This window comes from Muntiacus reevesi, chromosome 7, assembly GCF_963930625.1.
Source record: "Muntiacus reevesi chromosome 7, mMunRee1.1, whole genome shotgun sequence".
Classification (NCBI taxonomy): Eukaryota; Metazoa; Chordata; class Mammalia; order Artiodactyla; family Cervidae; genus Muntiacus; species Muntiacus reevesi.
The window spans coordinates 69,087,204-69,102,986 of NC_089255.1; the positions used below are offsets into that span (position 1 = coordinate 69,087,204).

At 39.6% G+C, this 15,783-nt stretch overlaps 1 protein-coding gene across 1 annotated transcript in view; it reads right to left on the minus strand.

Annotated features, from left to right (window-relative positions):
* The window catches only part of CCDC175 (coiled-coil domain containing 175), a 72,181-nt gene that overhangs the window by 40,592 nt on the left and 15,806 nt on the right, over positions 1 to 15,783 (minus strand). Inside the window, exons 6-8 of the mRNA XM_065940314.1 lie at positions 11,652 to 11,774; positions 8,005 to 8,114; positions 3,806 to 3,887 (exon numbers count right to left, since the gene is read on the minus strand). Coding sequence (XP_065796386.1) covers positions 3,806 to 3,887; positions 8,005 to 8,114; positions 11,652 to 11,774 — 315 coding nt within the window. The remainder of the gene's footprint in view (positions 1 to 3,805; positions 3,888 to 8,004; positions 8,115 to 11,651; positions 11,775 to 15,783) is intronic.

Here is a 15,783-nt window from a genome sequence, read left to right on the forward strand (position 1 = left end):
CAGGAACAGAAGGAAACAAGACAGCATGAACAAAAACTGGCAGAAACTGTAGATAACAGTAATAGTCCTACAAAAATACCAGACATTGGAAATAGACACTGAAATACAGAAGTACTGTATTTATTATGACCAAGGAAATCCTAGACATGCTTGACAAATATGGCAAGGATTCAGAAACAATGAAGAGTAACAAAGCAGAGTTGAAAATTTACCAACTCAAAAATACAAAAGCCAAATTAAGAATTGAAATGAGACCATTCACCCCAGAATGCAGCTAAGGGAGACAAAAACTAGAAACCAGAGAAAAACAAGTAAGAAACAGAGAGGATATTTTATTAGTACACATGATTGTGTACATAGAATTGGAGTAGTGGAAAAAGCACAGGACAAAATAAATACATGAACAGATAACGGCTGAAAATTTTGAAGAACTGATAAAATACAGCAATTCACAGATTTAAGATGTCCAATAAATCCCAAGCAGGATAAACAAAAAGAAAAACCTGGACATATCATAGTGAAATTGAATAATTAAGTCAAAGGGAACAAAAAAGACCTAAGGTAAATGAAAGATATGCTGTATTCAAGGACTAGAAACTTCAGTATTGTAAAAGTGCAAAACCCTCCCCAAAGTGATCTACAGATTTCATTCAACCCCAGTCAAAATCCAAACAGGTTTTTTTGGGCAGCATTCTTTTTGTTTCCATTTGTACTGAACACATTTTCCCACACCCTCACTTTCAGTCTGAGTGTGTCTTTAGATATGAAGCTAGTCTCTTGTAAGCAGCATATATAGACATTAAAAAAAAAATCCATCAGCCATTCCATATCTTTGATTGGCATATTTTCCATTTACCTTTAAAGCAATTATTGATAGATATGTATTTATTGATGTAAATATTGATAAATGTAAAATGTAATATGATAATATGTAAATATTAATAGATATTTATTTATTCCTTGGTGGCTCAGTGGTAAAGAATCTTCCTGCCAATGTAGGAGATGCGGTTCGATCCCTGGGTCTAGGTCGGGGAGAACCCCTGGAGAAGGAAATGGCAACCCACTCCAGTATTCTTGCCTGGGAAATCCCAAGGACAGAGAAGTTTGGTGGACTACAGTCCATGGAGCTACAAAAGAGTCAGACACAACTTAGCCGCTAAAACAGCAACGTGTATTATCAACATTTTGCTGATTATTTTCAGGTTGTTTTGGTAGTTTTTTGTTCATTCTTCATCTCTTGTTCTCTTCCCTTGTGATCTGATTACTATCTTTAGTGTTATGTTTAGATTCCTTACTCTCTCTCGTGTGCATCTATTACAAATTTTTTGTCTATGGTTACCATGACATATACACATAGCAGGGCTGCTCTGGTGGCTCAGATGGTTCAAGAATCTGCCTGCAATGCAGTCAGTCCCCGGGTCAGGAAGATCCCCTGGAGAAGGGAATGGTCACCCACTCCAGTATTCTTGCCTGGAGAATTCCATGGACAGAGGAGTCTGGCAGGCTATAGTCCATGGGTCGTAAAGAGTCAGACATGACTAAGCAACCATCACTTTCACTTCATACACATAACAACATTTATATACGTGTGATTAAGTTAACTCATGTATGGATGTGAGAGTTGGACTATAAAGAAAGGTAAGCACCAAAGAATTGATGCTTTTGCACTGTGGTGTTGGAGAAGACTCTTGAGAGTCCCTTGGACTGCACGGAGATCCATCCACTCCATCCTAAAGGAGATCAGTCCTGGGTGTTCATTGGAAGGACTGATGCTGAAGCTGAAACTCTAGTACTTTGGCCACCTCATGCAAAGAGTCACCTCCATGACTCAATGGAAAAGACCCTGATGCTGGGAGGGATTGAGGGCAGGAGGAGAAGGGGAAGACAGAGGATGAGATGGCTGGATGGCATCACCGACTTGATGGACATGAGTTTGAGTAAACTCCGTGAGTTGGTGATGGACAGGGAGGCCTGGCATGCTGTGATTCACAGGGTTGCAAAGAGTCGGACACGACTGAGCAACTGAACTGAACTGAACTGAAGTTAACTCAGCAGTGGCCATAGGACTGGAAAAGGTCAGTTTTCATTCCAATCCCAAAGAAAGGAAATGCCAAAGAATGCTCAAACTACCGCATAATTGCACTCATCTCACATGCTAGTAAAGTAATGCTCAAAATTCTCCAAGCCAGGCTTCAGAAATACATGAACCATGAACTTCCAGATGTTCAAGCTGGTTTTAGAAAAGGCGGAGGAACCAGAGATCAAATTGCCAGCATCCGATGGATCACTGAAAAAGCAAGAGAGTTCCAGAAAAACATCTATTTCTGCTTTATTGACTATGCCAAAGCCTTTGACTGTGTGGATCACAATAAACTGTGGAAAATTCTGAAGGAGATGGGAATAGCAGACCATCTGACCTGCCTTTTGAGAAACTTGTATGCAGGTCAGGAAGCCTCTTGAGAGCCCCTTGGACTGCAAGGAAATCCAACCAGTCCATTCTAAAGGAGATCAGTCCTGGGTGTTCATTGGAAGGACTGATGAAGCTGAAACTCCAATACTTTGGCCATCTCATGCGAAGAGCTGACTAATTGGAAAAGACCCTGATGCTGGGAAAGATTGAGGGCAGGACGAGAAAGGGATGGCAGAGGATGAGATGGTTGGATGACATCACCAACTCAATGGACGTGAGTTTGTGTAGGCTCTGGGAGTTGGGGATGGACAGGGAGTCCTGGCATGCTGCAGTTCATGGGGTCGCAGAGAGTGGGACACAACTGAGGGACTGAACTGAACTGAACTGAAGTTAATGATCTTAAGTTTGAACACATTCTAAAAACTCTGCATTTTTACTACCCCTACACATTTAATATTTTTGACATAATACTGTCCATCTTTTTGTTTTTTGTATAACTTAACTACTTATTGTGGATAAATGATTTTACTGCATTTATATTTTGAGCTTCCCACTAGCTTTATAAGTGGTTGACCTTTACTGTATGGTTTCCTTTACCAGTGAAATTTTTCCTTTCATAATTTTCATATTTCTGGCTATGGCCTTTTCTATTTAGAGAGGCCCCTTTAACATCTCTTGTAAAGTAGGTTTAGTACTGCTGAACTCTCAGCTTTCGCTTATCTACAAAACTCTTCATCTTTCATTAAAATCTGAATGACAGCCTTGTCAGGTAGAGAATTGGGTGTAGGTTTTATCCTTTCATCACTTTAAATTTATCATGCCACTATTTTTCTGACCTAGAAAGCTTCTGCTAAAATATCAGCTGATAGTTTTCTCAGAGTTCCCTTGTATACAGCCAGTTGTTTTTCTTTTGCTTCTTTTAAGAGTCTCTGTTTTTTTGCCATTTTCATTACAATGTGTCTTGGTGTAGTCCTCTTTGGGTTCATCTTGTTTGGGAATTTCTGTCCTTCCTGGACTTAGATATCTATTTTCTTTCTCAGGTTAGGGTAATTTCCAGCTATTATTTATTCAATTATGTTCTCTACCCCTTTCTCTCTCTCCTCTTTCTGGAACCCCTATAATCTTAATACTAGAACACATTGATGCTGTCCCAGAGGTCTCTTAAACTATCCTAATTTTTTTTTTTTAACTTTTTTTTTAATGCTTAGCTTAGGTGATTTTCACTATTTTCTTCCAGCTTTCTGATCAAATCTTTAAATCAGTCACTGTGAGTGATCTTGATTATTATTAGCTAATGAAAATACCATCTTTGGAAAATTTCACATTTTCACACATACTTAAAATGTTAACTAAAAATTAATTATAATCTTAAAACCATCACTTCTATCTTCCTACCTGTTTTATCTTCAGCAATAATTCACTTTTTTCAGAACTTGATGAATCATCCAGTTTTTCCTTGTTATTCTTAAAAAAAAGCCTATGAAAGGAAACCAAATAAATTCCTATTAGGACATGTTTTCCAGAAAAACCACATTTACTTATGATATCAGAAACTTCTAGCCCCCATCTCCCTATGCAACATATTTATTTACTATTCATTAAAATAAACAAAAATTTTAGTCTTTTGATATGATGTATTAATATTTATTTATATATTAATTTAAGAAGCAATTTTTGAATACCTACACTTTGAAGGTGATATAGATACTGGAGATACAGCACAGGCAAAGTCTCTACCATCATGGAAATTACACTCTAGTGAAGTAGGCAGAATAGAAGCAACTTATCAAAAAAAAAATATTTCAGATAGTATTAAATGATCCAAAGACCACGAAGTAGGGTAAAGTATAGAGAAATCCTGAGAATGATGATGTTAGTGTAGACAGGTGATTAGGGAACACCTCTTGGAATAATTTGCAAAAGACCTGAAGGATGAGAAGGAGCCAGATATGTGAAGACCTTAAGGAAGAGCTTTTCATATAGAAAAAACAGCAGGTGATAATAACCTGGGCAGGAACATGTTTGGTGTATCTGATGAAGACAGGAGTTTGAGAAGGCTGAAGAGATAGACACAGCCCAGATCACATAGGGTCTTGAGAACAAGGTAGAAGTTCAGATTTTATTTTGCAGGAAACCGGGGAGGACTTTTTAAGGAAAGGAATGACAGGAACTGATTCACATCTTGTAAAGATGACTCTGGCTACTGAGTAAAGAAAGACAATAGCACAGGCAGACAGACTATGTAGAAGTCTATGGCAAGGGTCCAGAAGAGATAATGGGGGCTCAGACTGAGGCTGTAGTGGTGGAGCTGGTGAAAAGTAGTTGGACTGGGGATATACTCTGAAGATGAAGGCAATAGGACAAGACTTTGGATTTGGCTTGAGTTAGAGTTGGATTAGGGTTAGGTTAGGTTAGTTACCTAGTTGGGTCAGGGTTAGGTAGTGAGGAAAACTGGAATGGTGGATGACTTCTAGTTTTTTGACTGGAGTAATTAGGTAAACAGTGATATGGAAGACTCAAGGAAGAGCTATTTCAAGGAGATGGGAAATTAAGAATTCTGTTTGGGACATGTATATTTGAGATATCCTTCAAGTGTGGTGGCTCAGATGGTAAAGAATCTGCCCACAATGCGGGAGAACTGGGTTTGATCCTTGAGTCAGGAAGATCCCTGGAGTAGACATGGCAACTCACTCCAGTATGCTTGCCTGGAGAATTCCATGGACAGAGGATCCTGGTGGGCTACAGTCCATAGGATCACAAAAAGTCAGACACAACTGAGAAACTATCACTTACAACTTTCCAAGTGCTAAGGTCAAATAAACTGCAGACTATATGCATTTAGAAGTCAGGGCTGAATATATAAATATGGAAGTCACTAGAGGTACAGAAAGAATGAGACTGAATGAAGTCATGTATGGAGAGTATGAGTACAGAATAGAGGATGAATGACTGAGAACTCCAAAATTTAGAGGCAGAAAGAAGAAATGGAACAAGTATAGGGTCCTGAGAAGGAGCAGTGTGGTAAGTGAAATAAGAGACGGTGATGTTGGGGAAGCCAAATGAAGAAACCATTTCAAGAAGACGGAAGTAAGCATCTGTGTCAAATTCTATTAAAAATTCAAAAACTTTGGACCAGTCACTGAAATTTGGCAGGATGAAAGTCATTGGTAACCTTGACAATTTTGAAACCACTCAGCACTTTAAAGAAAAAAAAGCATCTATAATTGTTTACAGCCTCCTGCACTATAACGGTAAGTATATACTTTGGGTCACAAATTGGATGTCATTTATGTAGAATATTTAGTTTCTAATCTCTCAGTTCACATGTGCTGATAACCAGCTCAATGACAAAGAAAGGTCATAGCAATTTAGAAAGATAGGTACTGATTTGCCTTTTATTATGCAAATACATCATTCTGGATATTAATAATAATAAAGAAGAGGGATTAAACTAGCAGTGCCTCCCGTGGACTTGTGGTGAATTTTAGTATTCTTAACTGTCCACATAAAGAATTTAAATTAATTTAACTTTAATGAAAATTCCACATATTTAATTTAAACTTGGAGTTGAGTAATTTTTGTTTTTTCTCAATATTTTGACCTCAAAATAGATGATGAGCTTGCAAGTTAAAGAATTCATGGTGGACGGGGAATTAAGACTTACATATCAGTAAGAAGATAACCTATGCAAATTATTTAGTTTCTTGTTTAATTTAAAGAATCTTATAGATATTATAAAAATAACAGTTTGATTCTTTAAATTCACCAAACAAGAACTGAGCTGCTTCTCTCTACCACCAAAGGTAGAAAAAAGGAACTAAATGAGAAAATAAAACTACAGAGAATTCTCTTTTAATTTGCTAAGTAATAAAGAGGAAAAAGTAAAGTTTTATTAATAAAAATTGGGGAGGTAAATATCCTTAATCACCAGATTAGTCAAAAGCACTTTTTCTCAGTGAGATTCTACATGAAAACTCTTAAAAAACTGGAATTAAAAAAAATAAAATAAAAAGGTGAGCCATTCAAAATGAAAGATCAATGGATCCCCATTTCCTTCTTTTTAAAAACATTTTTATTTATTTTGTTTATTTCTTTTTGACTGTGCTGAGTCTTTGCTGCTGTGCTGGCTTTTCTCCGGTTGCGGTGAGCAGGGCCTTCTCTAGCTGTGATGCGCAGGCTTCTCACCATGGGGCTTCTTCTGTTTCAGAACATGGGCTCCAGGACACACACACTTCAGTAACTGCAGCATGTGGGCTCCGTAGTGACGGCTCCCGAGCTCCAGAGCACAGGCTCCATAGTTGTGGTGCGTGGGCTTCGTTACCCGCGGCCTGTGGGATCTTCCCAGACCAGGGATCCAACCTGTGTCTCTGCACTGGCAGGTGGATTGTTTACCATTGAGCCAACCAGGGAAGCCCCCCACCCATTTCCTTCTGGAACACACTTTTAAAACTAGTTAACTAACATGAAAACTGCTTAAAAATCTAAAATTTTTCATCAGTGTAGCAGCAAGGCTTTTAATGATAACCCCTAGAAATAATTTTAAGAGCTAATCTGAATTTTTCATGATGATTTTCTGCCTGGTATTTAAGAAATAGATATCAACTAAAACTAACTTTGTCAAAGAAAAAGTTTTTTTTATTCTGATTTTTAATTGTTGTGTTATTTGAACTTTCTGTTTTCAAATCTAGTACTGAGAATAGAGATTATTGCATATTTTATGGACTGTTGATGGTAGAGTAGCACTGTGGTACAATTGTTATTTTAGAGATATAACTTTAAGTGCAATACATTCAAACCTATGTAGAAAAGAGTCATATTATAATAAGATTCTATATGTGGAATTACATGTCTTTTTGGAAACTGTTCAGACCACAATTTGTCTTTTAAACTGTCAGCAAACCCTAGGGGTAAGCCCAGAAGCCATATTTATATTGAAAGACCTCACCTTCCTGTCCAGAGCTGAGCTAAACAGTGTTTGTTGGGAAATCTGGGAATTCTCCTGGGAGAATCTGTTAGTCTCTAAAGTAGATGAACCTGTGCCAGGTAAACTCACAGTGTTTAGAGTGGCCATGCTTAGAAGACAACACAGCATGTAGATAAAGAGAATCATAGAAGGAAGCAAAGGCTGTGACCCTTGAAATGGAAGGAATATTTTCTTAATGTTTCTGGTTTCCGTTCCTTGGGTAAATTTATGCCTTGAGGCTTCCCTGTATTTTCTCAATAAGTTCTGCAAGTCCTCTTTGACTATGAACAATAATTGTAACAGCATGGTTAGGTGAGTTTGTAGCATTATGGCAACGCCTTCCTCCAGGGGCATATTTGTTTATAGGGAGTAAGGAACTGAAATGAGGATAATCCATACCCCAAAATCCCTCCCTCTTCCTAAATTAAACACATCACCCTCAATTGCTTCTCCTAATCATCTGAAAAACTGGTTAATTTCAAAATGAAGATGTGGTTCTGTAAAGCTGAAAATCACAGAAACTTTAGTAAACTAAGAGAATATAATCTTCATCTAATATTAGAGAAAGTTTTCTAATGAAAGTAATATCACATCTAGAAATGCTTTAGTGAAAATAAAGAATTATCCTTACATTTTATCCTCCAGGATCTTACAAGATTTCTTCATGTCTTCAACCTTTTCTTCCCACTGTCTTATTGATTCCTGTAGTCGTGCTAGCTCTAAATTGTGATCACTAAGAACCTGTTGAAAATTCAATAAATCACCAAATGACTCATGACAGCAGTTCAACTCACTAAATATTCATGTATCATCCATTCATCTTTTATACTCGGGGTGCCTTTAGTTAAAATAAAAATCAATCATTATATTACTTGCTTCTTTATAAAACAAACTGAGACAGAAATAATCCTGAAATCATCAGAAAAGAAAACAAAAAGAAAACCAAGACAACAAAACAAAAAACAAAATTTGGGAGGGAGAGAAATGAATTACAGCAATAGGAATGTAAGAACTATAAAAAAAAACTTTAAAGACATGAATTCATCTTGACTACCATTTAAAAAATTAAATATACATTTTAATAATTATTTAAAATACTGTTATTCCAGGATATTGGAATGAGTATTATTTTAAAAGTCAAAACAAATCAGGTCTTTTGCCTTATTTGATAGCTATGTTCACGCTGAAGATTTTTTCTTAATACTTGATCAGCATTTTGGAAAAGGAAAAATTGGGTCTGATGAAAAAAATGTTAGCATAATTAAAAGAAAGAACTATGAATGAAGAAAATTCATAGTGAAACATATTTTTATAACACAGTTTTGGTAAAAGAAAAGGGAAGGCAAATTTATTGGAGCTTGGATCTGCATTTCCACTTGTGAGGGAAAGTGGAACTGAGAGAAAAGCTAATCAAACAGCTAATTACTCTCTGCATACAGTTATCCTGGGCAGATGATTTAACTTCCCCCAATCCTGCACACCAATGTGGGGTCAGAGAACACCTGTCAGGGGTGTAGAGGCACTCTCAGTAATGCCAGGTGAGACAAGTGAGTGAAAGCCCCCCAAACTACATTTTTTTCTCTAAAGTACTCATATGACCGAACTTGTGGACTATAGTTCCAGAGTTAACAGGAGTTTGAAACCCTAGAACTGCCATCAAAAATTAGTAGACTGTCCAAGGGACTCCGACTGATCATCAGGATTAGTGAGCCTATGCTCAAGGCCCATCCAGCCTGATATTCCTTTCCTCTAGCCCTCTAACCTCCCCACCCTGGACTGTAGGGCACCTTGAGAATCATACACTGTTCTCCTTTCTGTCAGAATCACATTAACTTGACCTGGTTGCAGAGTTTTCTAAACCAAAAGTGCCACATGAAGGTGAACCTGAAATTCCCAGTAGTCTCAAGTTCATAGCCAAAATGTTGTTTTCTAATCTCAGGAAATAACAACATCAACCACAACAAAGTTTACCAAATACAAAGCACTCAGCTAAAAGCCTTATAGGCATGACCCCATTCTTTCTCCACAGAAGTCCTTTGAAGTAGGCAGTCCTACTACCTCCATATTATAGACGAGGAAACTCTGGGTTAGTGAAGCCAAGATTCAGACGCAGGTTTCTCTGATATGTATGTGAAGCTCATGCTCAGTCATGTCTGACTCTTTCGAGACCCCATGAACTGTAGCCTGCCAGGCTCCTCTGTCTGTGGAATTTTCCAGGCATGAATACTGGAGGGGGTTGCCATTTTCTACTCCAGGGGATCTTCCTGACCCAGGGATCGAACCTGCGTCTCCTGAATTAGCAGGCTGGTTCTCTACCGCCGAGCCACCTGGGAAGCCCCTGTGATACCGCCATTGTGCTTTAAACACGATTCTCCACCGGTAAGCTGGGGTGGGGTGGATTGGGAGAGGTAGAGAGGCACTGGGTTTCCAGCTCAGTCGGTAAAGAATCTGCCTGCAGAGGAGGAGACCCGGGTTTGATCCCTGGGTCAGAAAGATGCCCTGGAGAAGGAAATGGCAACCCACTCCAGGATTCTTGCCTGGAGGATCCCATGGACAGGGGAGTCTGGTGGGCTATAGTCCATAAGGTAGTAAGAGTCGGACACGACTTAGCAACTAAAGAGAGAGAGACACTTGAGGTAAGTACCCCTGACACCTCAAGCTTTGTCTTATTTGGCCTTGGAGATCTTTGGAGTGCAGGTTAAGGAACATATACTTCATTTTTCCAAGTTAAGTGATGTGTGTGACATAATTTATGAGGCCCTAATATATGAACTTAGGCATATAGATAAAATCTGTTTTATCCAACCCATCTTCTCCTTTGAGCCTAGCTAGATTCATGCTTCCTTATTGCATTGATATTTGGAAAAAAAACAGATAATGATCTTGTAGGCAGAGAAAATTTTTGTTTTACTAATGTTTTGTAATTGGATGTCATAATGGATGTATTGTAATTATAATGGTCAAGGAAAAAAGCGTGGGTACTCGGTGGTGTCCGACTCTTTGTGACCCCGTGGACTGAAGCCCACCAGGCTCCTCTGTCCAAGGTATTCTCCAGGCAAAAATATTGGGAGTGGGTTGCCATTTCTTCCTTCCCAACCCAGGGATCAAACCCATGTCTCCTGCATTGGCAGGCGGACTCTTTACCATTGAGCCACCAGGAAAGCCCATAATGGTCGGAACTACCCCATAAATGGAATTAACTGAACATTCTAATAAGAAATGTTATATATATATTAGTATTACTATTGCCCCATATAGTTTTACATGTAATTCTCAGTGCAGATAGAGGCCTTCCCTGGTGGCACAGCAGTAAGGATCCACCTGCCAATGCAGGAGATGTGGGTTCAATCTCTGGATGGGAAAGATCCCCTAGAGCAGTAAATGGCAGCCCACTCCAGTATTCTTGCCTGGAAAATCCCACGGACAGAGGAACCAGGTGGGCCACAGTCCATGAGGTCACAAAGAATCAGACACGACTTAGTGGCTAAACAACAACAATTCAAAACAGATAGAAGAAATCACTAAAGACTCATGAATTCAACTAATTATGATAGATTACAGGTGTTTCTATTTTAATTAACAGAAGTAGTATTAACATTGACCTCTTCAGCTATAGTCACCTCCAGAAGCTTCAGTTTTCTCATCTTTAAAATGAGGATAATCCTCATTTTAAAGTACTATCACAGTACTGGCTTTTTCAATCAATGTTATCAATTTTTAAAAGTAAAAGTGCATATTAATGTTCTTGTACTCAGTATAAATGGAAAACCCAAATTCTGTTTGATTATCACATATTCAGAAATAAGGAACCTGTTGATGGTTATTCACTTTGTTATGTAGAATAAAGCAACCTCACAGAAACATTACATAATGTTCTGTATGCATTTGGTCAGTTCTATATGTGTTTTTAAAACCTGTTTTATAGTACTTTGGCCCATTAAAGGGACTTCATGCGTAGCTCAGTCAGTAAAGCATCTGCCTGCACCGAGGGAGACCTGGGTCCAATTTCTGGGTTGGGCAGCCCATTAAATGCAATTTATACCTAAGGCATTCCAAACTTACTTCTTTCCATCATGTTCCTGAAGAAAACATAACTGCACTATGACAGTTTAAATAATATGCCAGAAAACGTTAACATGCTCAAAACATTCTCCCCAGAATGGCATGAAGATGAATTAAAATCAACTCCTTTTTTAAAAAAAACTCCTGCTATGTTTAAGGCAGTGTATATTGAGATGTCTGGAGTCAGGCATGAAAAACCAGTTTAGTTTTTCTTACCACTGTGCTTGTAGTAACAGTTTCTTTCATTTTTGTCATTGTAAGCCTTAATTTATCCAATTCTTTCTTCTTTGCAAAAGTTTCCTTTCTCTTAAGTTCACAGAGTTTTTTATATTCTTCAATCTGTATTAATAAACATAATAAACCAATCATAAAGCTTAAGATGACAACAAAGCTTAGGGAAGCCTTTAAAAAAATTTTGCCAACCTAATTCATATTTACGTATACCATATTTAACCCAAGTATTTTACCAAATTAAAACAACCAGGTTTGGGCTTATCTTGAAGCATCGAAGGAAAAATAATAAATCACAGAAAGACTGAATTGTAATTATGAAATGTTGAACTAGTAAATTTAGAGTTACAATAAATCAATGATCATTAAAAGCAAATTATAAAAGTAGCTTTTGTTCTAAAATTTACTAGTAAAACATAAAAACGTAAAAAAATTTACTGGTAAAATACAACAATATATAAAATAAAAAAACAGATTTACAGCACATTAGGAGAGTCAAAGGAATGAATTAAGAATTGTTCAGAAATTTAAATTCACATTACTTAATAAGGAATAAAACAGACCAAAACCAAAATCGTTGAAGGTAGGGCAGCTTACAGCCCTGAATAACTTATCATTGTGTCACCCATACCAGCCCCGAGAGCTAGAGGATTCTTACTTTGATTTATTTGTGTTTCAAAAGCACCCAGTATTTGGCAGAAATGCTTTGTGGCTATGCCTTAAGATATATTCAGTGGTCAAATGCCCCGAACTGGGACTTGACCAGTGGAATGCCCTTCCTGTGCACATAAGACCTTGAGGTGTCAGAAAGGTAACTTTGCTTCCTTACCATGTTAAGATCTCTGTCCCAAAAGGGTAGTTGTACCCTCCTAGGGGAGCTGCAGTCCATGGGGTCGCTAAGATTCGGACACGACTGAGCGACCTCACTTTCACTTTTCACTTTCAGGAGCTGGAGAAGGAAATGGCAACCCACTCCAGGGTTCTTGCCTGGAGAATCCCAGGGACGGGGGAGCCGGGTGGGCTGCTGTCTATGGGGTCAAACAGAGTCAGACACGACTGAAGTGACTTAGCAGCAGCTTAGCAGCTGGTCTAAACCACTAGTACATGCATTCCCTGAGGATCCATTAGTGTTCTGGGGTGGGCACTATCTTAACCTGGCAAGAAGACTTATGTCCCTGGTTGGGAAAGGTTTTCTTCTTCTACGTGAATATGGAAGCATACAGTCCAGTTGTCACCGGCAGGTATCTTGTGATGATGAGGGAAACCAGCCTTAAAATGAAAGATGGAAGAGGGATGAGCCACTGAATTAGCTAATCCTGGAGTCTCCCCTACCTTGGGAATTCTTATTGTGTAAGATGATAAATGGCCTTACTATTTAAGCAAGTTTGAGTCAAGGCTTTTGCTATTTGCCTCTGAGTACTCTAATGTTTTTCCTTTTCCCCCAGGGCACTAAACCAAGGGTAGGCAAACTACTACCTGTTGACCAAATCCAGCCACTACCTGTTTTTGTAAAGCCACACTTATTCATTTAACTAGTGCTTTTGACTGAGAAACACTATCCACAAAAGGAAGGAGAACCTATCATGTTCTCAAATTCTCAATCTGAACTCCCTCTGGGCTTCCTTTTTAAAATTTTATATAAAATATATATTATATATAATATATTCTTTATATTAAAGAATAGGAAGGGATGGGAGAGGGTGGAAACTTCTCTCTAGGGCTTAAAATAAAGTTAGAAACTCAATCATTCAATACAGTAATATTATAGAGTGCCTACTACATGCAAGGTATGCCAGGCACCCATCGTGGTGCTAGAATTCAGCAACAAAAAGACAGACAAAATCCCTGCCTGGTGGAGTCTTCCTTCTGGTGGGCAAATGTCAGTAGTACTCAGGCCACCACTGACCGTTGTTTCAGCCCCAGCGAAGTTAAAAAAAAAAAAAGACAAGGCTCCCCTCCCTCCTCACCTACACATCACCCCTCCAGCTGTGCCCAGGCAGACACATCCTGCTTTTTACCCCTGTAACTTCAGTGAGCCCCTCCAGAGTGGGAGTTCTGGACTGCTCAGAGAGAAAGTCCAGCAGAGGGCTGGAAACAGTGGGTGAAATGAAGTCCTCCCAGCATTGTTGCAGGTAGAGAAAGAAAGGAGGAAAAATGCCTTTTGGTTCTTATTATTCTGACACCATTTCACTGTAATAACAATAAATCCAAGCAAGGTCTAGCCTGATGACAGGAGCCATGTATTTCAGTTGACTCCAGCACTGCAGTGCAGGCTAACAATGGCTTCATCCCCTGAAAAGGTTCATGGAGCTCAACTTTTACAAATTCTGGTTAGTGGTTGCAGACTGCCCAAGGGACCGCTTGTCAATGACTTCACAAAGCACCTGTTCTGAGGATGACTAAGGCTGAGCTATTTACACTTAAAAAAAAAAAAGCAATCCATGATTTTCGTGTAAAACTGTTTCTGAAGACACAGGTGCTTTAAAGGATAAAAACTCTCAGACCTAACTGGAACTTATGAATAGTTTTATCATGAAAAAAAGGTGGTGCTAGTGGTAAAGAACTTGCCTGCTAATGCAGGAGATGTAAGAGTTGTGGGTTCGATCCCTGAATTAGGAAGATCCCTGGAGGAGAGCTTGGCAACCCACTCCAGTACTCATAACTGGTGTATCCCATGGACAGAGGAGCCTGGCGGGCTACAGTCTATAGGGTCACAAAGAGTCAGACACAACTGAAGCAACTTTGCACGCATCATGGAAACAATCACAAGAACTAAATTGAGACAAGAACGAAGAGGGCAGGGGACAAAGCCATGGAGAAAAACAGGATACTACAAAAACTGGTTAAACCAGATAGGCCCAGGATGGCAGAAAATTTGACTTTCAGTTGACCTCGAGCCTCTTTATATGCTCATTGTAATATATTAGCATATGCTAAATGACACACCCACTAGTGCCAGGACAATTTGAAAGCTGACCATAAGAAGCCAGAAAGCGGGCAGTGACCAAATTTCTGAAAATCCCCACCCCTTACCCGAAACAGCCGTGCGGTGCTGGAGTGACTTTGAGGAGATATTCCACAACCAAGGGCAAAGGAGAAGCCCCAGCGAGACGGTAGGAGGGGCAAAATCACGTCTAGAATCAAACCACATACCCGCCAGAGATGCTCAGAGGGCTCAAACAAACCTTGTGTGCACCAGGATCCGGAGACCCCACAGAGACTGAGACAGAACTGTGAGCGTCTCCTGCAGAGGCATAGGTCAGCAGGGGACTGCCACAGGGGCAGGGGCTCTGGGTGCAGCAGACCTGGGGATGGCATAAGTCCTCTTGGAGGAGGTCGCCCATTAACCCCACCATAGAGCTGCCTAACTTACACAAGACTGAGGAAATAGGCTCTTGGAAGGCACAAACAGAACCTTGTGTGCACCATGACCCAGGAGCAAGGAGCAGTGACCGCACAAGAGACTGACTGAGACTTGCCCGGGAGTGTCCAGGAGTCTCCCGCAGAGGCGTGGGTTGCCTGCTGCAGAGCTGGGGCACTGAGTGTACCAGTGCGTGCACACGGCCTTTTGAAGGCCATTATCTTCATTAATGGCCACCAAAGTTTGGACCCAGGTAAATAACAGGGAGGGAACACAGCTCCACCCATCAACAGAAAATTGGATTAAAGATTTACTGAGCATGGCCCTGCCCATCAGAACAAGATGCATCAGGAAGCTTCCATAAGGCTCTTGTCCTTCTCCATCAGAGGGCAGACAGGCTGAAAACCACAATCACAGAAAACTAACCTATCTGATCACATGGACCACAGCCTTGTCTAACTCAATGAAACTAGGAGCCATGCCATGTAGGGCCAAGACAGATGGGTCATGGTGGAGAGGTCTGACAAAATGTGGTTCACTGGAGAAGGGAATGCCAAACCACTTCAGTATTCTTGCCTTGAGAACCCTACGAATAGTGTGAAAAGGCAAAAAGATAGGACACTAAAAGATGAACTCCCCATGTCGTTAGGTGCGTAATGTGCTACTAGAAATCACTGGGGAAATAACTCCAGAAAGAATGAAGAGATGGAGTCAAAGAAACAACACCCAGTTGTGGGTGTGACTGGTGACATAATA